The sequence below is a fragment of the Carassius carassius genome, chromosome 35, assembly GCF_963082965.1.
Source record: "Carassius carassius chromosome 35, fCarCar2.1, whole genome shotgun sequence".
NCBI lineage: Eukaryota > Metazoa > Chordata > Actinopteri > Cypriniformes > Cyprinidae > Carassius > Carassius carassius.
The window spans coordinates 20174443-20197038 of NC_081789.1; the positions used below are offsets into that span (position 1 = coordinate 20174443).

A 22596-nucleotide genomic window follows, 5' to 3' on the forward strand; every position below is an offset into this window, starting at 1 on the left:
ATATATAAACTAACTTTTATACAAAAAGTTTTAATCATTTCGGTCTTAATAAGCTAAAAGTTAGCTTTAGTGGGCTTCAAATTAATTTTTAGCATTAAATAAATAATAATATATAATTGAAAACTAAATGCTAGCTAGTATTTGACATTTTCTTGCTAGTGTAAAAGGTTTAGTGGGACGTTGTCTAGATGTTGCTAGGTGGTTGCTTATTGGCCCAAGTCAAAAGTACCTACCCCAAAGCATCCATGGTATGAACTTTTTCGCGATTGGATGCATGCACAAAGCAGTATTTACCATTTAGATGGGATATTCTTCTGTTCATTGGCGAAGGATCCAAAGCGGTGATCCTTAAGGAAATTGCTGCCATATTTGCGCACAAAATCATCGACGGCCTGCCCCCACCAGCGAGCGTGACGGTAGCTCGTGAACTTCAGCACAAGAGTCCTTTACAAAACAAAAAGCTCTTTCACTCAATCAAAAAAAGTCAACATTCTGCCTCAATGACCATGTGTGTTCACTGACCTGGACAGACAGTCTATGCGGACACCATGCTTCGTCTCGGTGTCTTTAGTTTCCATTTTAATGTCGAACACCTTATCCACCAGCAGGACGAAAGAGATGGCACCTGAGTCTGGCTTCATGAGGACAAGGAAAGAGTCCTTCACCACCATCCACCTGTAAAGACCGACAGTAAGACAAAAAGGGTCTTTACTTGAAAATCATCTTACTGTGGGTGAGTGGCATGGTGATTGTTTTGCATAATTTGAATATGAATGACACCACACTGACCGTTTAGACCAGCGGTAGCACATTTTACTGTGGCCACAGCAGTTCAGTCCAGGAATACGGTGACCCCCCGACCTTTTGAGAACCATGCCCTCCCTGGGATGGAAACATGGTCAGAAATTGACACAAAATGCAATAATTATCTATAAATAATTACGGTATGAAAACTTCATTTTAGCCATTAAATGAAGACTCTTACAAGCCTTTTGGTCCCAAATCATGAATGAAGGACAGCTGACTCACATCAATGAATTCCATCTATAGTACAAAACAGGACAGGTTGTTAATGCATGCAATTCAAGAAACAACATACGGACTAAAATATTGTACAGAATCGATCTACTATATGCACATACTGTTGCATGGTAGTTTCTATACATTGGCATTTTTAGCAGCTTATTCAAGTAGTCTTCAAGTTGTCTCTGTAAAGGAAATCACATTGGTCAGACACCAATCATGTGACACTGTCAGCAGTGTGTCAGTGAAACAGGAAACTGACTTTTCGACTAGACACTTGCTCTTCCCTGGCCAGTTCTTCACCTCCTCCCCGGGGTAGACTTGGCATGTTTCTTTCAAGGTTCCTGTTTATAGTGTGCCTCCGCTCTGCGTGACTATCATCCGAATAAAAAAAAGATGGCAAAGGAAGAGATCTTAAGATTGCCACAAGACAACAAACACAGCAAGGATGCTTTAAATTGACTGAAAGTGACATTTGTAAAGTTACAACATACTTCTATATTCAATAAATGCTGCTGAATATTGTTAATAATAAGAAATGTATCTCGAGCATGAAATCAGCTGATTAGAATGATTTCTGAAGAATCATGTGAGACTAAAGACTGGAGTAATGGTGCTGAAAATTCAGCTTTGCATCACAGGAATCAATTATGAGTATTAGAGTCAACAATATAATATTATATAAATTTATATTAGTCACCTGCGGGACGGCAGTGGAATTCTGAGGAGGGTCTTGTAGGTGCGTAGTTCCCTGTGAAGCTCCATAAAATGTTTCTCCTTCCTTTTTATCAACCAGGTGAAGTTTCCGTGTCTCATCTCTATCTTAAACACTGCAGGAAGCACCTGGATACACGAACAGCCAACAGAAAAAGAGATTAGATTCATTAACAGGGTCTTTTGTCAGAATTCTTCTGAAAACTATTTTATTTGCATGTGCCAAGTAATTTCGTCTCAATGTGTCCAAATCTCCAGGGAAACATGTAAATTGCCTTGGCAACCTCTAAATCTCCCGGGCAACAAATATGACCTCCTCAGCCCACATACTAACAGTTGATGAAGGGGAGCGGGAGTGGGAGATCTCACCTTAGAGACGCTTCTCTGGTAGGTGATGTTGAAGCGATCCTGTGAGGAAGTGAAGCGTTCCACCTCCAGGATTTTGGCGGTGATGGGAAGCGCAGTAAGAAATACACGTGCCCCGGTCTCTTTAAAGCCTACTGTTTTATACACAGCTGAGAAGGGGATGCGGTTTTCTGTGGAAAAAAAATATTTCTAATTCATTTCCGACAGTTATTTACACTACTGTTCAAATGTTTGGGGTTGGTAACCTTTTCATGTTTTTAAAAGCTGTCTCTTATGCTCATAAGGGATGTGTTTATTAATCAAAACTACAGTGAAAACAGTAATATGATGAAGTGAAATATTATTACAACAAAACAAATATGATTTTATTTGAACATACAGTATATAAAAATGTTATTTATTCATGTGATGGCAAAGCTAACTTTTAACACTAAATGTCTTTAGTGTCACATAACCCTTTAGAAATTCTAAACTACTGAATTGCTTCTCAAGAAACATTTATTTTATTATTATAACTTTTGAAAAGAGTTGTGCTGCTTAACATTTTTCTGAAAACCATGTTTTTAATTAATTTAATTTTTTATACAGTATATATATATATATATATATATTAAAACACATATGTACATAATATATTATTGATACAATCTATAAAGATTATTTACAAATATATTTTTTTGTGAATTTATGCTGTTATTTTTTATTTACCTGCACTATTGGGGTCCCGGCCGTCAAAGTCCTCTTCCCCATCGCCAATGTCGAGTTCTCGTGTGTCCAAGTTCTCCATGATATCCGTCATATCATTGGCCACCAGATGCAGGGTGCTGACCGTGGGTTCTTGCTGCCGCAGCATGGCTAACAATCGGCCTGCCGGCCAGGGCACTCCTTTAAGACACACAACGCTTTGTTTAAAATGTTAAGTATTAACATTATTATTATTAAAATGTTTCGCGTTTGAGAATAAGCCATAAATCCTTCAAACATTCATGGAATGGTATGAGATATAATTGTATGAATTTTGCCTTCACATTAGGGAATGTTGAACAAACGTGCATGTGAGCATGTATGGTGTGACTTGTTTTTGGAGGAGGTGGAATGAGGATTAGAGTAACTCATTTAGACCTGAACAGGAGACAAATCCCTCCTGTCCATAGAAAGATGAGAACTACATTAGGGACAACACACTGCAGTCTGCATCCTGTTCCTCTTTCCTTCTAACTGCTCACAAAAAGGTTTGAGAAGCATAAAGGCATCACATACAAAACCAAAAATCCACCTTTTGTCCAGATGCTGCATGTGCTAAATCATCGCCATTCATTAATGTCACAACAAACCTCACCTTTGGCCTGTGCACATTTGCTTTGCACTTTCCAATGAAAGAGACAAAAATTTGCATTTTTTTAGTTTGAAGATAACTTATTGCCTATTGAAAATACATTTTTGTCCATAACCACCATCATTCAAAAGTCTGGGGTCAGTAAGATTTTTTTTTTTTAAATAAATGAATACTTTCATTCAGTAAAGACGTAGGCCTATTATGAAATATCTATTTATAATACATGTTTTTTTTCTACTCATTAGCAAATTTTCCTCAAAAATATTAAGCAGCATAAGCGAAATTGATAATAAGAAATGTTTCTTGAGCACCAAATTCAGCATTTTAGAATGATTTCAGAAGGCCCTTTTGACACTGAAGATTTGAGTAATGATGTTAAAAATGTAGCTTTTCCATCACAGAAATAAATTACATTTAAAAAAATGTATAAATTGTAAAATGGTTTAACAATATTACTGTTTTACTGCATTTCTGATCAAATAAATGCAGCCTTTAGGAGCATAACAGACTTTTCAACAGTAGTGAATATATTGTATATATTGTAATTTCATATTGAGCAGATCTTCCATTTTCATATTCTCATATCATGTTTGATTCATAAGAAATTCATCAGGAAACTCTGTTGGAGATGCCACATTTGCCGTTCTAAGAAATGGCACGTCACACACCTCTCTGTAAAATGAAAGCATAGGTCAGCACTAAATTAAAATCATTCACTAATTCGCAATGATCTCTTATTGACCTCGTATTGAACAACATTATGATTCCTTTAACACTACACGCTGTGAATGTGTTATGTGTCATCCAGGTGAGTGTTTCGCTTGTCTATGATGGAAACACTCTGAGTGAAGTCCTGTTGAAGAATAACTCTTGTTTCCATGGATGTGACCTGGAGCCATTAAAGCCCATTAATAATCACATCTTCAGAAATAGTTCAGACACTGAATGAGCTATTAGCTGACTTTCAGAAAAAATTCACATTATAAAAAGGATATTCATTTAGAGATTCGCTAAAGGTTACATATTCATGTAACATTAAGTTATTTAAATTTCTTTTTTGAACTATTAAGCATTAGATGACAGCAAGGATGATCTAATTGTAAGAATAGGGGAAATGAGCATGCACAATTAAATACCAAATATATTTCAACCTTCAACCGATACTGTATAGATCGATCAATACATGATCTGTAAAACTGGTTGATATTGAGCACTCATACTAAATCTCAAATTCTGAAAAACACAAGTGTATCTGTGGACTACATTTGTTTCAAGGAGACTTTGAAGTGACAGATCAGAGGCTTTCAGCTGTTTGAGAGATCTTGCAGCATTATCACTGAATTATCAGCTCTCGTCCACCAATACACATCCAGGTAATGCAAAAAGAGAAGCTCAATTTGGTAAATGTAGGCTCATATTACAGTGATGAACGGAACCTACTATAAACAGTTGGTTGCTGTGGGAACGAGAGTTAAAACGGCATGTAGGGATGGGACGATAACCGGTTTTATCGATAACAGTGATAAAATGTGCTGAAGGTTAGTAATATCGTTTAAAAATGAATTATCATTAAAACCGTGTTTGATTATCGCGGTTTTAATAACTCGCTATTAAATCATGTCCAGCCAGCAACAGTCTGACGCAAGCGCAGCGCACAATGTTTTTTTGTTTTTTTTCGAGAAGGAATGGCGAGTCAGTGACTTTTCTATGCTTTTCTATGCTTCTACACTTTTCATTGTAAGGAAGGAAATGCCACAGAATTTAATCTTTCTTTAAATTAAGTGCATAGAGTTGCTTGTTTTATTAGTTGTTTGTTGATTATTAAATATAAAACTTGCTGAAATGTTTTCAGTGTGAGCATCAACTATTTTTGAACACTTTCATCTCGTTTCAACAAAACCGTGATAATATTGATAATCGTGATAATTTTAGTCACTATAATCGTGATATTAAATTTTCATACCGTCCCATCCCTAACGGCATGTTTACCTCGGTAACAAATCACATAGGATCAGCACCATGAATAATGTTCTAAAGCAGTAAGATGACAAACATTAGACAAAGTTTTCCCTAAAAATCCTCGTAAAAGCCGCAGACACGCGGATATGTGGAGGTCAAAGACTTTATTCAAATATTCCTCGTTTATGTAAATCAGACAGTCAAATAACCTCGAGTTCCAGTGCACATATATACATTTCTCACGTTTGAGGAACAAAGGACAGCTTCAATAATCAGCAAAACACTAATTCACGCTTCTCGTACTGCCACTCACTTCTACTAAGAAAATTTCAGCTTTCTGATAAGATGAGGAGCTCAAACACACATTCCAACAGGTTTGGAAACCTCCTGTGTTTTTTTTACTGATGCACCTGTATCTGTGAAGGCGGACAGTGATAGATCGTTCAATAAACTACTCCTTAAAATAAAGGAGCTGGAGCGCAGAGCAACTTCAAAGGCACCTTCTCACCACTACAATAGAAACACCCTCAAGCTCTCAACGCCCAACCTCATGCTGCTTCAAGTGTCAAAATAAAGCAAACTGAAAACTGTTTATCTAGTTGATCTAATCCAGAAGTTACATCACACATTCAGTGTTCTGCACAGAAAAAAAAATGCTCCATCAAGCCACATTCTAACGAAATGCAAATACAAGCCATTTTTTTCCATGTAGCTATATTGCATAAGCCATTGGTGTGAAACATAAGCCATCAGACACAAATCAGGTAGGTGGACATCATGCACAGTAGGAGGAATACGCTGCTCTCTATAAAGAGAGCCGCTTTAATTTATATTAAATAAAAATATTTTTTAATAAATATAAAGTCTGCCTATATAACACCGTGACATACCGCAGTGACTCACGCTCTCTCACATACGTGTGCAAACATCTCAAAAATCACACCCTCTGTGCAAACGCAGATATTTCTGATGCTTCAGTGTGCACACATTACACACATTTTTAGACTAGCAGTCACACATGTAGTAAAACACACAAGTGACCCAGAGCAGAAGAGTTCCTTCCTTATTTCTGCCTGCTTGAAATGCATCTCTCTCTTTCAAAAGACAGCACGGGAGATCAGAAAATATAATTTTGACCATTCATAAAGAGCATTAAATGTCCATTTAATCTGGTATGACAGCAAATCTGATTGATGTTAAAGAATGTTCACTAACCTGCCCACACACAGGCAGAGATGCCCCCATCGTTTCTTTTATCCTCAGCTTCTTCTTCTCTCCAGAAAAGTCAAACTAAATAGAAGCGTGTAATACAGTCAAACACTGATACGGCGCTCACAGGCAAACAGCAGTGTGTCCGAGTATATGTTCAAGAATAATGAGGTCTGACACAGGAGTCACATGCCAAGATGGGGAGGAGCCTTAGCAGCCTTACAAGAGATGCACCAACATGCTTCTTATGTCGTATGTTTTGTGTGGGATGTGCTTTTTGTATCTCTTTGACATTTCATGCTCAAAAGTGCCATTTAAGTTAATATTTGCCAGATGATTCAGTGCCATCATCTTATATTACACTTATCTCCCTTTCTTATCGCTAAGTGGATCGAGTCTATACACAAACATCATATTCATCAGCGCCTTCATTTATTTTTAAACCCATCAATCTAATGGATGCACACCAGCTCCTAAAACAAAAAAACAAAGCAGCAAAGCAGCGTTTGAGGCCACAGTGCTTGTTGTTCTCCTGGAGAAAGTTGTTATTAAATGCTCATCTCCTGGAAGGACTGCATGGCAGATGAGATGACAGTCCATACACACCCACACGCTGCACATTCACACAGAAAGAGAGTGTGCCGCACGTGTTTGAAACGCAACACTTGAGGTTCTTTCAGTGGTGATGGAAACCTGAGATACTGTAAAGTAACAAAAACAGCCGCCATAGATGGTTAACTGTGATAAAGGACATAACTGTGATGTTTCTTTACACAAACATAACCAGTAGCTGTTGAGCAACTCATATTACATTGGATGAGACAACACAAGCCTTATTTACATCCCTAACCAAGTGTCATATTTAGTCATCAACAACCCCTAAATAAAGGGTCTTTAACTTTTTTTTTTTCAAAACCATATTTAAGGGATATGTAGTTATATGTTGTGTAAAATGTTGTACAATTTATAAATGTTATTAAAATTGTTGTAAAATATTGTTGCATTTTGATCCTGACCTAATAATAATAATCGTCTAGAACCGTATTATTGTATTTACAAGCTTTTTGTGATGTGCGATGCCTACATTGCAAAAAAGTAAACAAGCATTCAAATTGAATAATATAGATACACTATTATTCAATGTTTAGAGCCGAAATATATTTTTTATTTGACATGATTTCTGTTTCAAATAAGTGTTTTTTTCTATTCATGAAATAATCTTTAAAAAATAATGTATTCCAGTTTTCATGAAAACATTGATAAGCATTGATAATAATAAGAAATGCTACTTGAATATGAAATCAACATACTGAAATTGTTCAATTTTTTCTGTTGCAGTAATACAACTTCCCATCACAGGAATAAATGACATTATAAAACATTAAAACATATTGTTGTAAATTGTAAAAATATTTAAGAATGTCACTTTTTATTGTATTTCTGACATAATATATGCAAAAAAATAATGAATTTAAATAATTAAAAAATAAATATATTACTGTCCAAATGTTTGAATGATAATGTACATTGCTGTGAGTTTAATGTGTTAATTTGACAGTTACTGTCATTAATTAAATTTTTTATATGTTTTGATTATTAAAGGCATAGTTCAACTCAAAAATTAGTCATTCGCGCCCTTGAACAACATTAGATGGATTCATAACCATGTTGCTATCCGGGCACTGTTTGCTGGTGATACATTAACTGCATGTCCAATAGAAGGCATCCTGCCTACAGTTTTTCTAATGGAAAATATATAATATATAATTTATAATAATAAATATATAATTTATATAATTTTATATAAAGAGTTACAGAGGAAGGCTAAGGAATTTCATTACTTATTCATTTACATTTTTATTGAACATCAATGCATAATGAAGGCATGTTAGCAGCTAATGCTCAGAGTGCAGACTGACACTGCTGAGCACATCCGCAAACAAGCACTGAATCCACACAGAACCATTGCTACCCTGCATTACAAAACACTGCAGACATGATCAAACGTAAATCTTTGGAATATGCGCCCTCTAGTTGTCACTGACATGTATTGCATTTTTTATTTCCTCAGCCTAAAGGCAAGGGACTTTAATATTGTTAAACTAAGAGTGATTTGATTAAACACTGCTAGTGATTTAATTTAACACCAGTTCTGCTAACTACAATTCTGTCATTCTTAATAAACACTGCTACGCTGCTCAGTATCTGTTGGCTGTTGCTGTTGTGCAAACTAAACTTCTCCTTTAAGGGAAAAAAAAAGGTTTAGAGAACTGTATCATTACATCACATGCTCACCAATGGATTCTCTGAAGTGAATGGGTGCCACCAGAATGACAGTCCAAACAGCTGATAAAAACATAACAATAATCCACAAGTAATCCACACAACTCCAGTCCATCAGTTAATATATTATTATACAAACACAGTTTGGATGGATTATAGTCATGTGGAATCATTGTGTTGTTGTTTTCATCAGCTGTTTAGACTCTCATTCTGACGGCACCCATTCACTGCAGAGGATCCAGTGGTGATCAAAGGATGTAATGCTAAATTTCTCCAAAATCTGTTCCGATCAACATCTTGACTGGATGGTTTGAGGGCAAGTAAATATTCAGCAAATCTTAATTTTTGGGTAAACTATTCCTTTAAACGACTATTCTGGTTTACTCGTGATGCACGACAGCATCGGTTTATTAAGCTAAACTGAAGACAGAGCGACTGAGTGTGCATCTGGTCACAGGACTTTCATTAAACTGGCAGTCATTCCTGTCTTATTGAAAGTGGCTCACAAATGCATATTAACAAACACTTGGGTACAACTACAAAACTAACAAAACCTCATGAGCTCTTAAGCTCTGTACAGTCAGTACACTGAATCACCACATCCCCATCCATATGTTGTATATTTTATTCTTAATAACAATTCTAAATTAAACAAAACATGGTGTGTCTAAGGATTTATTGCTCACTTGAACTCAACTTCCTGTCCCTCGAGAAAAAAATAATAATAATACAATTACACATAGACCACAAGCTCAATTTCCTCTTTCCTCAAGCCAAATGCACATGCCTGGTCATAACAATATTTTACTCATAAAAAAAATAATAATAATAGTAAGAGTTAAAACAAAAAAAATCCTCTCTAAGGATTGACCAGAAAAAAAGGTTAACAGATATACAACTAGGGGCCTAATGGTTTCATGTGCACTGCAAAGAGGATCCAAAGCATGATGATGCAAATGAACCACAATGAGAGCACGACACCACTAGTGCCACCAAAAGACCGTTTTCTCTGAACTTGCTCATGTAGACAACATGCAAAAGTGGTTATCTCGTACAGCCCCCTGTGTTTAATAAAAGAGGAGAAAGGGTGATGTTGCTACAGGGGAAAAGGCAGTTAAGCAACTCTTGTAGCTTTGCAACACTTTTATCGATGTAACGTAGAGCAGATGTGACATGTAGATAAGGCGTCACCTCCTGCAGCACACTCATCTGACAGCTCTGCTGTAATCACTGGACCTGTCATATCTCATGATCCCCGGCTGTAGTACTCAGAAACCACACCCGCGGGCCAAGGAATGTGCACTAGTACATAATTATGGTCTCTACCCAATACATACACACAATCTAATTTGTAAGCGTGTCGTTGTCAGAAGTGGGAGTTAGCCTCATTAGGGTACAAAGGGTAAAATACAATGTGAAACACACATCAAACACCTTCCCACTAAGTCAACCAGACACTCCCTTTCTGTTCCGAGATCCTTGAGGGGATCCTACTGATATGACAAGAAACAATATGGACAACACACACACACACACACTTTACAGGAGTATGCAATACAAAATGATTATAATGAAATCCATGTCTATGTAAAAGTTAATTTACCAATCCTAAACTAGATTTTGTAGCAGACATTAATCTGGGAAATTAAGTATACTCATCACACATTTTTGGCTAAATCTCACAAAATCAGCCAGAAATTGTCCAGACCACAATCCACAGCCAAATCAAATGGGAAAAAGAAATAAAAAAAAACAAAAAAAAAAAACAAAGAAGTGACATTCAGCCAAGTATGGTGACCCATACTCAGAATTTGTGCTCTGCATTTAACCCATCCGAAATGCACACACACAGAGCAGTGAACACACACACACACACACACACACACACACCCGGAGCAGTGGGCAGCCATTTATGCTGCGGCGCCCGGGGAGCAGTTGGGGGTTCAATGCCTTGCTCAAGGGCACCTAGGTCGTGGTATTGAAGGTGGAGAGAGAACTGTACATGCACTCCCCCCACCCACAATTCCTGCCGGCCCGGGACTCGAACTCACAACCTTTCAATTGGGAGTCCGACTCTCTAACCATTAGGCCCCGATTAGGCCACGACTTCTATAAAATAAATAATTCACATCTCCAATATTATATATATATATACACACACACATAAACAAAAAGCATTCTATATTGGCACCAATGTAGTTCAATAAAGAACGTTTAGCATCCATGGAACCTTTCAATTGTACAAACTGTTCAATTGTTCTTATTGAGAAAAGGTCCAAAGGATGAAGGTCCTTGGAAATTGGGTTCCAAGAAAATATTAAAGTACAATGAAGCACACACAGCTTCATCTCCTCCGTCTATTAGCATTTCTCTTAAACCTGTCAGTCAATTGTAGCAGCTATTGTAACTAAGAGTCAGTTCTAGTCTCCGAAGTTACCCTGCAGGTACAGCTGATTGTTTGCCTTGCAAAATCAGTGGGTGTTGGCAATCGAAACATAACTGCATTATTTCACACTCAAGTTCTTACTGTAGCTAATCTACACACATTAAATCCCAATGCGTTTCTTTTGTACATTAATCTGATGTGATGCAGTCCAGATGCAATATAAGGCTGCAACATTCTGTAGCCATGTGTTTTACAGCTGTCAATCTACAGTACATCTAGCCTTGTACTCAGCCAAGATGTCATTACTTCTCCGCGTGTTTAATTAAACTTACTCAGATAATTTCCACCCAGTCATATAAAGTAACGTTAACATACCTGCTAAAGAACTGAAGGCAGGTCCGCGCTGTTGTGAATCTGCTAACGTTCCTCAAGTATAAAGTCAACGCTAGAAGCGAACGCGGTAATCTGGCTCGCGCTTCCTCTTCTGCGATCGGCACTGTCGGACCCGCCCATTTAAATTTATGCATGGACGTCCACTCCCCCAGAGACGTTATTAACATTCTTAAAAATATCACTAAGAATGTTCACATGCTTATATTTGTTATTAATCTGGTTTTGAAATATATTAAGGAAGTAAAACTTACACTGTATTTTTATTCAACCGTTTATGGGTCTAGGTGTAGCCTAAAGATAGGCCACCCAAATTTCATTTGCCAAGAAGCCTTGATAAATGTTTGTTGATAAAGTGTTAACAAATGTTTATGTTTAACATTATATTTTTTGCGTTATTGTAAGGGGTAGGTTTAGGATTGGGGTAGGTGTAGAGGTAAATAAAACACAATGTAATATGTACAAATTTTAATTAATTGTTAGTTTCCGGTTTTAGCTGTATCCCTTCTAGCCACAACCCTTTTTAGAAAAAAACAAACTAGTCCATTTTTGTCTGAAAAATACATTCTTCAATCATACATAATGAAAATGTTACAACTTAAGAATAACCACTGCTAAACACTCCATAAATTATTTCATTTTTAGGCATAGGCTAAGGGGCTTGGCAAGGGTTAATCAGTATAACTAATTTATCTTGATATGGGTCTAAAAACATCCTCATTTAGAAGAGCAAAGTTATGCGCACATTTGTGTAGTGTATGCGTGTGATCTGAATCACTCACTACTAGCTTATCATCAAACTATTCCTCAGTTACATTTGTCAGTCCAAATACAATGTGAAATCAATGCTTTTAAGACAGAATCAGCCTGCGAAAGACCCTGTAAGCGCTAATATCCAGACCGACTGCAGGAGCAGCTGAAACCTCCGGCTGTCTCAAAGCCCTGTGAGGTGCCCATCCTGCGTCCACACACACGCCCTGATAACAAATACAAATTGCTCTGTAGATAATTAGGCTTTAATCCAAATATTTGTGTTACCATCAATAAACAAAGTTAATTTACTTCACAGAAATGTAGAGGTTCTCCTCTGCACTCCTTTTAGGATTTTCTGATAATGCTTTTAATTATGGGTATCAGTTCAAACAGTTTCGACGTTTATCTCTTTACAGCTTGCATCACAGGCTTCTTATCCAGAAATGATAGTCACTGACCTAAGGCCCCTTCACAAATGAAAAGCCAAACATTCATACAATGACAGTATATCACTTTTTTTAATCACACATGAAGTATTAAAAAATAAAAATAAATAAATAAATAAATAAATAAATATATATATATATAATCTTTTGCATTTAAACAATTAAAAGTTTCTGAGACATCTAATGGACAGAAGAAGCCTCTTATAGGCTACATAGCAGGGAGAGATATTTTTAACATATCTTGGAACACACTATCAGAGAGAGAGAGATAGCTACCACTGGGACGATATAAAGGTCAGACTTTTAGTACAATGTACACTTTATGTACTAAAGTTTAGGCATTACAGAAAATTGACAGATCTAAATGAGACAGACAATTTATCCTAACAATTAAAAACAGAATAAATAAAATGTATCTAAATAAAAATAAATAAAAACATGCTTCAAATGATCCCATTTTACTCAATGTGTTAGCTTTCATTACAACATTTTTTTTATTTAAAAACAATTCTTTATTTATTATGAGTATGGTCATTCTTTAGAGGTATTTTTTTCTTTCTTTTTTAGTACCCTAAATGTCTGGCTTCAAGAATGATAATTGTTAAATCATGTTTCAGGCATTTGAAGATTGTGTGTGTGCATGAATAAACCCTAAAGGTTTGTCAGGGCTGTTCTTACAGTCTTCACATTGAAACCCAGTATGATGGAAATGCAGGAAAGGGGCTTTAAAATTGAATATATATTCACAATGAAACACAGCGTTGTTCTCTAAACTGGTACAATTAATTATGTACTTAAGGTTCTAAATAATAATAATAAATAAATAAAACGTTTTCAACAATTTGACATATTTTGTGCTAGCAATTTGGGATAGATGCAGACGCCAAAACTGATGTCTTCTAAGAGGCAATGCTGCCATCATGTGGTCAAAATCCTTATCCACTTAAACAATTATAGAAGACGTAATACATTTAACCTAATATATTTTATGATAAAAAAATAAATAAAATGAAAATGATCTGATTTATTTAAAAATAATAATAATAATATTCCTATATTTAAAACAAACACTTTTGAAATTTCACTTTTGAATTTCTTAAAACAAATAAAACCTTTGTAAAATCTGTCTTACACTCTTAAGAAGAAAGGTTCTAAACAGTGCCAAATTAGAGTTCTTTGGCTTGAAAGAAAATACTTTTTGGTGCTAAGTTTTTTTTTTTTTTTAATAAGATTCCATTAAAATATCTTTATAGGGCCTTATGCTGTTATAAATTACCTTTTTCACTCGGTTTTACATAAAAAGTTTTATTTAGGTGATGTTGTTGGGTATGAAAGCATCTAAAATACACAAATGAGTTTAGAGTTACAGTGTGCTTCTTCCATTTATGTAAAAACAGTTATGAATGGCAAAAGTATTAAAAATGGTTAATGTAATATAAAGTCAGGGGATAGCTTTTTACGTAAAAAAATAAAAAATAAAAATATGGCCAAACAAACAGCAGTCGTCAAACAGCTTTCAGAACCCTGGACAGCAGCAGCTCACTGTTTACTCGAGAAAAGCACGAGAAAGTATTTTTTTCACTTCCATTTTCTTTTGTACAAGTTGGTGTGGTCATACCGCCAGGTGGCATAAAAAGAACAAAAATTCCCTTCACCTTGTAAAGCAACTTTCAGTCGCTGTAAGAGCGTTTTTTTCTCTCTTATTTGTTAGTAATGCTCTAAACGATAAGAAAAGTTGCAAGCACACAAACATCGCAAATAAAGAAACCTTTGAAACAAATCCGCATTTAACAGTACAATTAGTCCAGGCATCCAGTGCGCATGCGTGGAGTAGATCGTGTACCCGCTGCGCGCAGCTCTGGACGCACCATTGACAGGTTACTCGCGCACAATTCTTATACTGTGCATTGAACACCTGTAAGATGTGCATGAAAACAACAGCTGGGTGGAAATCACGAGGTGCCATTAAGTCCATGCAAACCTTCTAAAATCTCATCACAATGACTAATTGGACAAACGTGTCCAACTGCCCGTTCAGCATCACTTTATGCGCTGAGGACATTATGGATAGCAATTCAACTGCTGAGGACTTTGAGTACCCGGTCCATCTCTTCCCAGTCCCTATCCTGACTGGCATCACAGTGACATGCTCTTTCCTGTTCCTCCTCGGAATTGCCGGGAACCTGTTGACCATCCTGGTGGTCACCAAATACAAAGACATGCGAACCACCACCAACCTTTACCTCTGCAGCATGGCACTCTCAGACCTGCTGATTTTCCTCTGCATGCCCCTCGACCTGTACCGGGTCTGGCGGTACCGACCGTGGAACTTTGGCGACGAGCTCTGCAAACTCTTTCAGTTCGTGAGCGAAAGCTGCACGTACTCCTCCATCCTCAACATCACCGCCCTCAGCGTGGAGAGATACTTCGCCATCTGTTTTCCCTTCAGGGCAAAAGTCGTCGTCACGCGGGGTCGGGTAAAAGGGGTGATTTTCCTCCTCTGGACTGTGGCTCTGTGCAGCGCGGGACCCATATTCATTCTGGTTGGGGTCGAGCACGAGAACGGCACGAACCCCTGGGAGACCAATGAGTGTAAAGCCACCGAATACGCCATCCGCTCCGGACTGCTTACTATGATGGTGTGGGTCTCCAGCGTGTTCTTCTTCCTCCCGGTGCTCTGTTTGACAGTGTTATACAGCCTCATAGGCAGAAGACTGTGGAGAAGAAAGGAGAATCCTGTCGGACCCATTTCTAGTCGGGAAAAGAACAATAAACAAACGGTCAAAATGCTGGGTGAGCTCAACGATGCCCTGAAAAGTCAAAAATATATATTTATTTTTTATATTTCAGAATCATTAACTTTACAGCGGGTAGTTAGTCTGTACGGAAAATCGCACAACTGTTTAATAAACATTTGTATAGCCTATTTTTGTATAGCTTAATTATTCAAAAACATTTATTTACATTTAACAGGACACACCTGCTAATTAAACTCCAATGTGCAAAATAAAATGAGTTAAATATATATATAATAATAAGAAATTATTGTCAGATTTTTTTTTTTAAATGTTTATGGACACTAATCAAAATGAACGTTTCGTTCAATTAGCCGTTGACTGTTTACAGTTGCTAAGGAACGCAGCAACTTCAACGTTTCAAACTCGGATCATCCAGTCATAAATAGCGGGGACTATAAGTCTTCATCATTATTTTTATGGTCTAAACTTAAAATAAAATACATTCTACTATGCATAAATAATGCTTTTCGGAAATTCGACATAATAGCCTAGCTTTATGGATTATATATGCAACTTCTAGCCTACTTTACTAGAAATGCAACTTCTAGCCTACTTTCATTTATAAAATTAAAATTTTTAAAGTTAAATATAATTATTTAAAGAAGACATACAGTGTTTAGAATCATTTTAGAACGAATGTTCTACCTTTATTTAGTGACCATTTTCCAGTTTCCCGAACGAGTCAGTCTTATTAGACGGTTCTTTTGAGTGATTCTATGGATTCAAAACCATACGGGGACAAGTGAATCGTAATTCCCGAACGATTGAATCTTATGAGTCGGTTGTGGTTAAGTGAATCAGAAACACTTCAGTCACATCCGTTACTGATTCGGATTCACTTTCTTTCTCAAACTGTCCTACTCGAAATAATTGTTACTGAGTTACAATTCATTTTCCTAAACGCACTTTTTGCAAGAATGTCGTATTAAATATAGGCCTACTTCTAAATGATATAATAAAACTTTAATCCTGTTTAAAATATTACAGAAATGAACTCTCTTTCTCTCTGTGTGTCAGCTGTGGTGGTTCTAGCGTTTGTTCTCTGCTGGTTGCCGTTCCACGTGGGTCGTTATCTCTTCTCCAAGTCATCCGAGGCCAAATCTCCTCTCATCTCCCAAATCAGCGAATACTGCAACCTGGTCTCATTCGTGCTGTTTTACCTCAGCGCCGCGATCAACCCCATCCTCTACAACCTCATGTCAAAGAAGTACAGGAGCGCGGCGTGCAAACTGTTCGGAGTGAAGCGCGCTCCCGGACGATCGGTGCAGAGCATCGTGAAGAACGCTGAGAGCTTTTCGGTGTGGAACGAATACAGCTGGAGCACGTGACAGAGGAAACGCCTAGATTAATAAATGTGCACTTTTTAACAGACTAAAAATATCTTCACATCATTTTTTAATTTCAAACATCATAAAAGATATTGCATATTTTCAGTTTAGCCTGTATATAGCAGTAAAATAACTTTGTCAATCTGCAGAGCCCTGAAAATTACACTATTAAATGATAGGCCTACAGTAAAGTAATCTAATGCAGACTGAAACTTTTTGGTATTAAAATAATATAATATATATATATATATTTTTCCTTTATTATTTTTTTGGATGGTTGCATTTTAGGCACAACATACCTAGTGCATACACCAAATATTATTGTATTTTATGAAAATGTTTACGCAGATGTATTGCCATCAGCAGCAAGACACCAGCAGTGTAATGATTCCCTTTACACTGGTATTCATGCAAACTGTACATATGCACACTAACCCAAAAATGCCTTAAACTGTGTGAAGTACTGGACGACAGAGCACTGTAGATGTAAGCACTCTAACATTGTACCCTATATGGGAGAAATACAATGGTGCTGAATGATAAAATTTCATGCCATAAAAAGCTCTCACCAAGCTTGTGTTATCAGATTATGTTACATAAATGTGTAGCAGCCATAAAAAGTGCACTTACTGCAGGTTTGTGAAAGTTTTGTGTAAGCTTTGTGTTTGAATACAGCCTGTGTTGCTTGTCGCCAATGACAGTCTAATTAAAATGTAAAACTAATTCTTGAGATACTTGTAAAAAATTGAGAATATTTGAGTGAAGAAATGTTTTAACATTTATGAAATATATTTGATATATTGTGTCTATTTGCCTTCAACATATATATATATATATATATATATATATATATACAGTATGTAAATGAAATGCAAACACCTCATTTCAGAAATGTTTAAAAATTTATTGTGTATAAATATATTACATATATACTACAGATACATAATCATCTTAAATACAAAGGGTAGTATTTTCAATATCTATACATTTCAATTGATATGGTAGTTTTTTTTTAAATATATTGTCTACGATTATAATTTACATCAATAAATGTGACAGTTCCGTTTAAAAAAATGGTAATATGGATTGATTTTCATGATACGATATGCAAGAATGGAAATCTACGTCCAGGCCACTTATTACCTGATATCCAGCTAAATGCAACTAAAAAAATTCAAAACAAACAAAAAAAGTATTTCGGTTTTCCACTTAAAAATATTCAGGGTCTGAAGTTCTTAAAATGATTTCTTCAAGTGTTTCCACTTCAAGTTTTCTAGTGTCAAGTCATTTCAACTTCTTTCAATCAGAAAGCAATGGAATGTTTGTCTAAAAACTTCAACAATACATATATATTCTACTAAATGAAGAGTAGATGATTAAAAGAAGTAGAAAGAAAAACATATATATATATATATAAAAAAGATAAAATATTTGTGGTAAAATCAAAAAATGTATAAGACATCAACATTTTCTGAACTAAAGCCATTAAAAAAATCTGAATTAAAATAAAAAAAGCCATTAAAAACAGAATATAAACAATACTATTATATCTTTAATAAGACAGGTTAATGATGTTAACATGATGTTCTATATTTGAAAAAAATAATAAAGATTTTTCATAACCCCCTTATAAAAAGACATGCTACATGAAGGAAATATTGAATATGACAGTTCTGAATCTTGTAATAAATAAATGTAGATTGCACTGTGATTTGCATTATAAAGTACAAGAATATAGCATAAATAAATCTAACAAAACGGTTATATCTTGAATGCTGACTAACTTTGGTTAAGGGCTTATTGTGCTAGTAAACACGATCATGTGCTGTAGAATATGACCAGGGTAAAGTGTTAATGAAATACTGTAAGCAGCAGATCTGAAATGATTTGTCATGAAAGTTTGGATCTGTGGATTTCAAGGCCCTCCCAAGTCCCTGAGGTACAAACACTCCAGACTTCACAACACTGTACATTGATGATTGATTGCAAAAACTGTCATTTGACTCTCTTTGGCCAGACAGATGCAGGTGTCTTTTGATTTTTCTTGTTCTTTTTTTTTAAGACAAATGAAAGAGGAGAGAATGAATAAAGCTTTTAAGAAGCTTTTAGACAGACTTTCCTGGGGCACAGATATGGGAGCGAGAGTACTGATGCCGCTTAGCTGTCTAGACACTGATTTAAAGATAAATAGGAAAAACCATTAAAACAACCCCACCTCAGATATTCATCTGAGAGTCCAACTTGAGATCTGGAAGGCCACTTATTACTTTAGTGTTAAAATCTCCTAAATACTAAATATAAAAATATGCACAGCATTATCAACCTAAAAAAAAAACAGGCACAGGTGCCCAAACAGTACATTTCATCATTACTGATTTGTTAAAGCTGTAACTCATCTTATAGAAAAACCTGTAAAAAAATACATGAAATTTTAAGTGTAAAAGGTGTAATTTGGTCAATGACCGAACAGTACTTGCATTAATTGTTTTGCGAGTTGTAGTTTAAAAACTGAAGGGACAGACGAGAATGGCTCTAAATCAGAAGCTGAAGCAGAAATGCCATTAGGACAGAGAGAGAGGCCACCCCGAATACCATGAGGCCGGCAAACTGTTCATCGGTGAGGGTGTTGCCCATGGGCACCCTGGTTATGTCCGCTTCCACAGCCAGTGTGGCATCAGTCCGCCGCAGGTTGAAGTGGGCGGATGGGCTGAAGGACCCGCACAGCTCCTGGAGGGTGTCTGTGCAGCGCCTGCATGCAAACACTCGCACGCGGTAGTCTGTGTTCCACTGCAGCCCGGAGAGCTGGAAGGACGTCTCATGTCCCTTATACACCTGAAGGACAGAAAGTAATGCATTAGCCCAGACAGTTAAAGTTTCTCCTTCACTGTGCGTACTTTTGATCAATTATAAATGTATTGTTAATAATAATAATAATAATAATTGTTATTATTATATATATTTATAACAATATAATAATAATATAAACAATAAATTATATAATAATAATAATAATGTATATATTATGAAAATATAAAACAATGATAATAATAATAATAATAATAAATTATACTATACATGGGGACTGGGATGGAATAAAAAATTTATATAGAAAATATTATATAAATATAAAATTTAACCTACATATAAATAATTTGTACAAAAATATATATACATAAAGAAATAAATTCACAAGTAGTGATGTAAAGATTAACCACAAGCCGGTTGAAAATTCAAATGATTCAAATTAATATTTGAAATGATTCAAATATAAAAAAATTCAAAATTCAAATCAGTTGAGATGCTAAACAAATCGTGATTCAATTGGGGTTGGAGTTAATATGAATGTATGTCTGAGGGAAACTTACTGTCTTTAGAAAAGTTTAGATGGTATTTTAAAATTTTCATCTTATCTCTGTATAATGCACATTAAAGTGCATAAGTGCAACGCTGCTTTGTTTACAGCAAAAGCAAGGAAACGCTTTAGGCGCCACCTGCTGGCAAAGAGGGAATCTGCATCTCGTTCAGCTCGTCTGCTGTTTCTGTTTCATGCAGATATTTTTTATGCATAGCTTCACAAAACTGAAGTCAAACCATTATGTTTTTGCTTCAAATTTCGAAATTATACAATATAATTTAGATTTAAAATGGTTCATGTTGCATCTATGTGTCTCTGGGTTTTGCACTTTGTGGGTGAAGTCTGCGTGTTACGCATCAGCACTGATTAGTTTGTGGGCGTCTCCACTAATTGTCATCAGCAACAGCTGTCACTCATTACTCATCCCTATATATTGGCTTGTCTAACGTCTTGTGTTCGTGAGAGCATTGTTTCATGTTTGTAACCTATGCCTTGCTTTCTTGTGTGTTTCTGCATTGGATGTTCGTGTCTCCCCGGAACCCCGTCCACTCTACGCAACCCACCACCAAGCAACACCACTTACCTTCGGCTTGCTTCACCGCAGTTCCTGTGTCACCCTCTCCTGCTGCCAACTCACCTCCGCCTTCCGGATTCGTCATTCCTCACCACCATCTTGGACTGTGCATTCCTCCCAGCGTTATTTGTGTCTCAGTTTTGTATTGTCTCATTGTCTTCATTAAATCTCATTAATCTCGCACTTGCTTGCTGCCACTCCTTCACCCAGTCGTTACAGAACGCTCTCACCAACCATGGAAGCAGCGAGCACCACTTCACTGTCTGAATTCATTCACCACAGCGTCAACCGCATGGATCAGCAGCAGGAGAGCATCGTGAACACCGGACGCGTGATCAACAAGCGCTGGGGACGCAGGTGTCCGAGCTCACCCAGCAGATTCATCAACTCACCTCTCCAACTGCGCCCACCGCACCGCCTGTGTCGCCCGTCCCCCGGGAGACCTCCCAGGACCACTTCCGGCCAGAGCCGCGACTTCCGGCGCCAGAGAGTTACTCCGGTGAGCCAAACTTTTGCAAGAATTTCCTTAACAAATGTTCCATGCATTTTGCATTGCAGCCCCGCACCTTCGCGACAGAGGAGTCCAAGGTTGCATTTGCTCTTACCCTACTCTCTGGCAGGGCCACCTTATGGGGGACGGCGGTGTGGGAGAATCAACATCTGTGTTGCGCCTCGTTCCACTCCCTCTCCGAAGAGATAAAACGGGTCTTCGATTGAGCCGCGGCCGGCAGGGAGGCCGCTCACCAGCTCTCGGACCTGAAACAAGGAAAATCATCAGTGGCGGACTATTCCATTCAGTTCCGCACCCTGGCGGCCGCGTGCCAGTGGGATTGATTCCTGCATGGGCTGGCCGACCGTGTTCAGAAGGAGATCTACCTCCTCGAGCTGCCCCCAACGCTCAACGGCCTAATCGACCTGGCCCTTCGGGTGGACGTTTGGATTAACCGCCTGGGTAGACAAGTCAGTCCTACATGCCATTACGTCTCACCGGAAAGGGGCCGCTCGAGTCGAGAGAACATGGTCGGTCCTGTCTACGATCACGAACCCATGCAGGTGGGTAGAGCTCGGCTTTCCCGGAGGGAGAGAGCGGCGGAGGTCCCAAGGACTGTGTTTATATTGCGGTGGCTCGGAGCATTCCATCCATTCATGCCCGGTAAAAGAGCCAGCCCGGTAGTAAGTTTGAGGCTACTATCGGGTGGAATCTCCGCCGGGAAGTCCTCAACCACATCATCGACTCTCCTTCCGGTGAAACTGCGGTGGGAGAACCACACTCACAACTGTCACGCCCTTCTGGACTCTGGGGCCGAAGGTAATTTCATTGACTCTCTTCTTGCACGTCACTTGAACCTTCCTGTCCTTCCTGTGTCTCATCCCATCCATGTCACCGCACTCAATGGCCAGGAACTGCCACACGCCACCCACTACACTGAACCCATCACTCTGCTCACCTCAGGCAACCACAGTGAAACCATATCCTTTTACCTCATGGACTCCCCTGTAGCTCCCATTGTTTTAGGTCACCCCTGGTTAATCAAACATAATCCACGAGTGGATTGGGGTTTCAACACTGTCACCTTGTGGAGTGAAAGTTGTCATGAGTCTTGTCTGGTTTCTGCTTGTCCTGTTGTGCCTGTTTCTGTCTTTCAGAAAGAGACCATGGTGTTATCAAACGTGCC

At 37.4% G+C, this 22596-nt stretch overlaps 3 protein-coding genes across 7 annotated transcripts in view; 1 reads left to right on the forward strand and 2 right to left on the reverse strand.

The window, feature by feature from the left end:
- The window catches only part of pld1b (phospholipase D1b), a 28714-nt gene extending 13496 nt beyond the window's left edge, over positions 1-15218 (reverse strand). For 2 of the 4 annotated variants that reach the window (XM_059524870.1, XM_059524872.1), the window contains exons 1-10: positions 11652-11781; positions 2812-2988; positions 2107-2273; positions 1724-1866; positions 1286-1397; positions 1143-1208; positions 986-1044; positions 790-882; positions 523-675; positions 295-444 (exon numbers count right to left, since the gene is read on the reverse strand). In XM_059524870.1, the coding sequence (XP_059380853.1) occupies positions 295-444; positions 523-675; positions 790-882; positions 986-1044; positions 1143-1208; positions 1286-1397; positions 1724-1866; positions 2107-2273; positions 2812-2956 (1088 nt within the window). In that variant the 5' untranslated portion in view covers positions 2957-2988; positions 11652-11781. Of the gene's footprint in view, positions 1-294; positions 445-522; positions 676-789; positions 883-985; positions 1045-1142; positions 1209-1285; positions 1398-1723; positions 1867-2106; positions 2274-2811; positions 2989-6613; positions 6763-11651; positions 11782-15108 lie in introns of those variants that run through there. The other 2 variants (XM_059524871.1, XM_059524869.1) reach the window with 2 other exon arrangements.
- Positions 14561-17806, forward strand: LOC132116193 (growth hormone secretagogue receptor type 1-like). Its single transcript, XM_059524873.1, has 2 exons — positions 14561-15658; positions 16681-17806. The coding sequence occupies exons 1-2, from the start codon at positions 14866-14868 to the stop codon at positions 16989-16991; spliced, it is 1104 nt and encodes a 367-aa protein (XP_059380856.1). The 5' UTR covers positions 14561-14865; the 3' UTR covers positions 16992-17806.
- Positions 17807-17874: 68 nt separating this feature from the next.
- fndc3bb (fibronectin type III domain containing 3Bb) overlaps positions 17875-22596 on the reverse strand; it is a 74197-nt gene continuing 69475 nt past the window's right edge. For both annotated transcript variants that reach the window (XM_059524875.1, XM_059524874.1), the window contains exon 26: positions 17875-19823. In XM_059524875.1, coding sequence (XP_059380858.1) covers positions 19524-19823 — 300 coding nt within the window. In that variant the 3' untranslated portion in view covers positions 17875-19523. The remainder of the gene's footprint in view (positions 19824-22596) is intronic.

What these genes read in the sequence shown, in the direction of transcription:
- LOC132116193 (XM_059524873.1), top strand. Translation starts at nt 14,866, where the DNA reads ATGACTAATTGGACAAACGTGTCCAACTGCCCGTTCAGCATCACTTTA. An exon ending in ACAAACGGTCAAAATGCTGG is followed by an intron (nt 15,659 to 16,680) that starts GTGAGCTCAACG and finishes TCTGTGTGTCAG; the next exon opens with CTGTGGTGGTTCTAGCGTTT.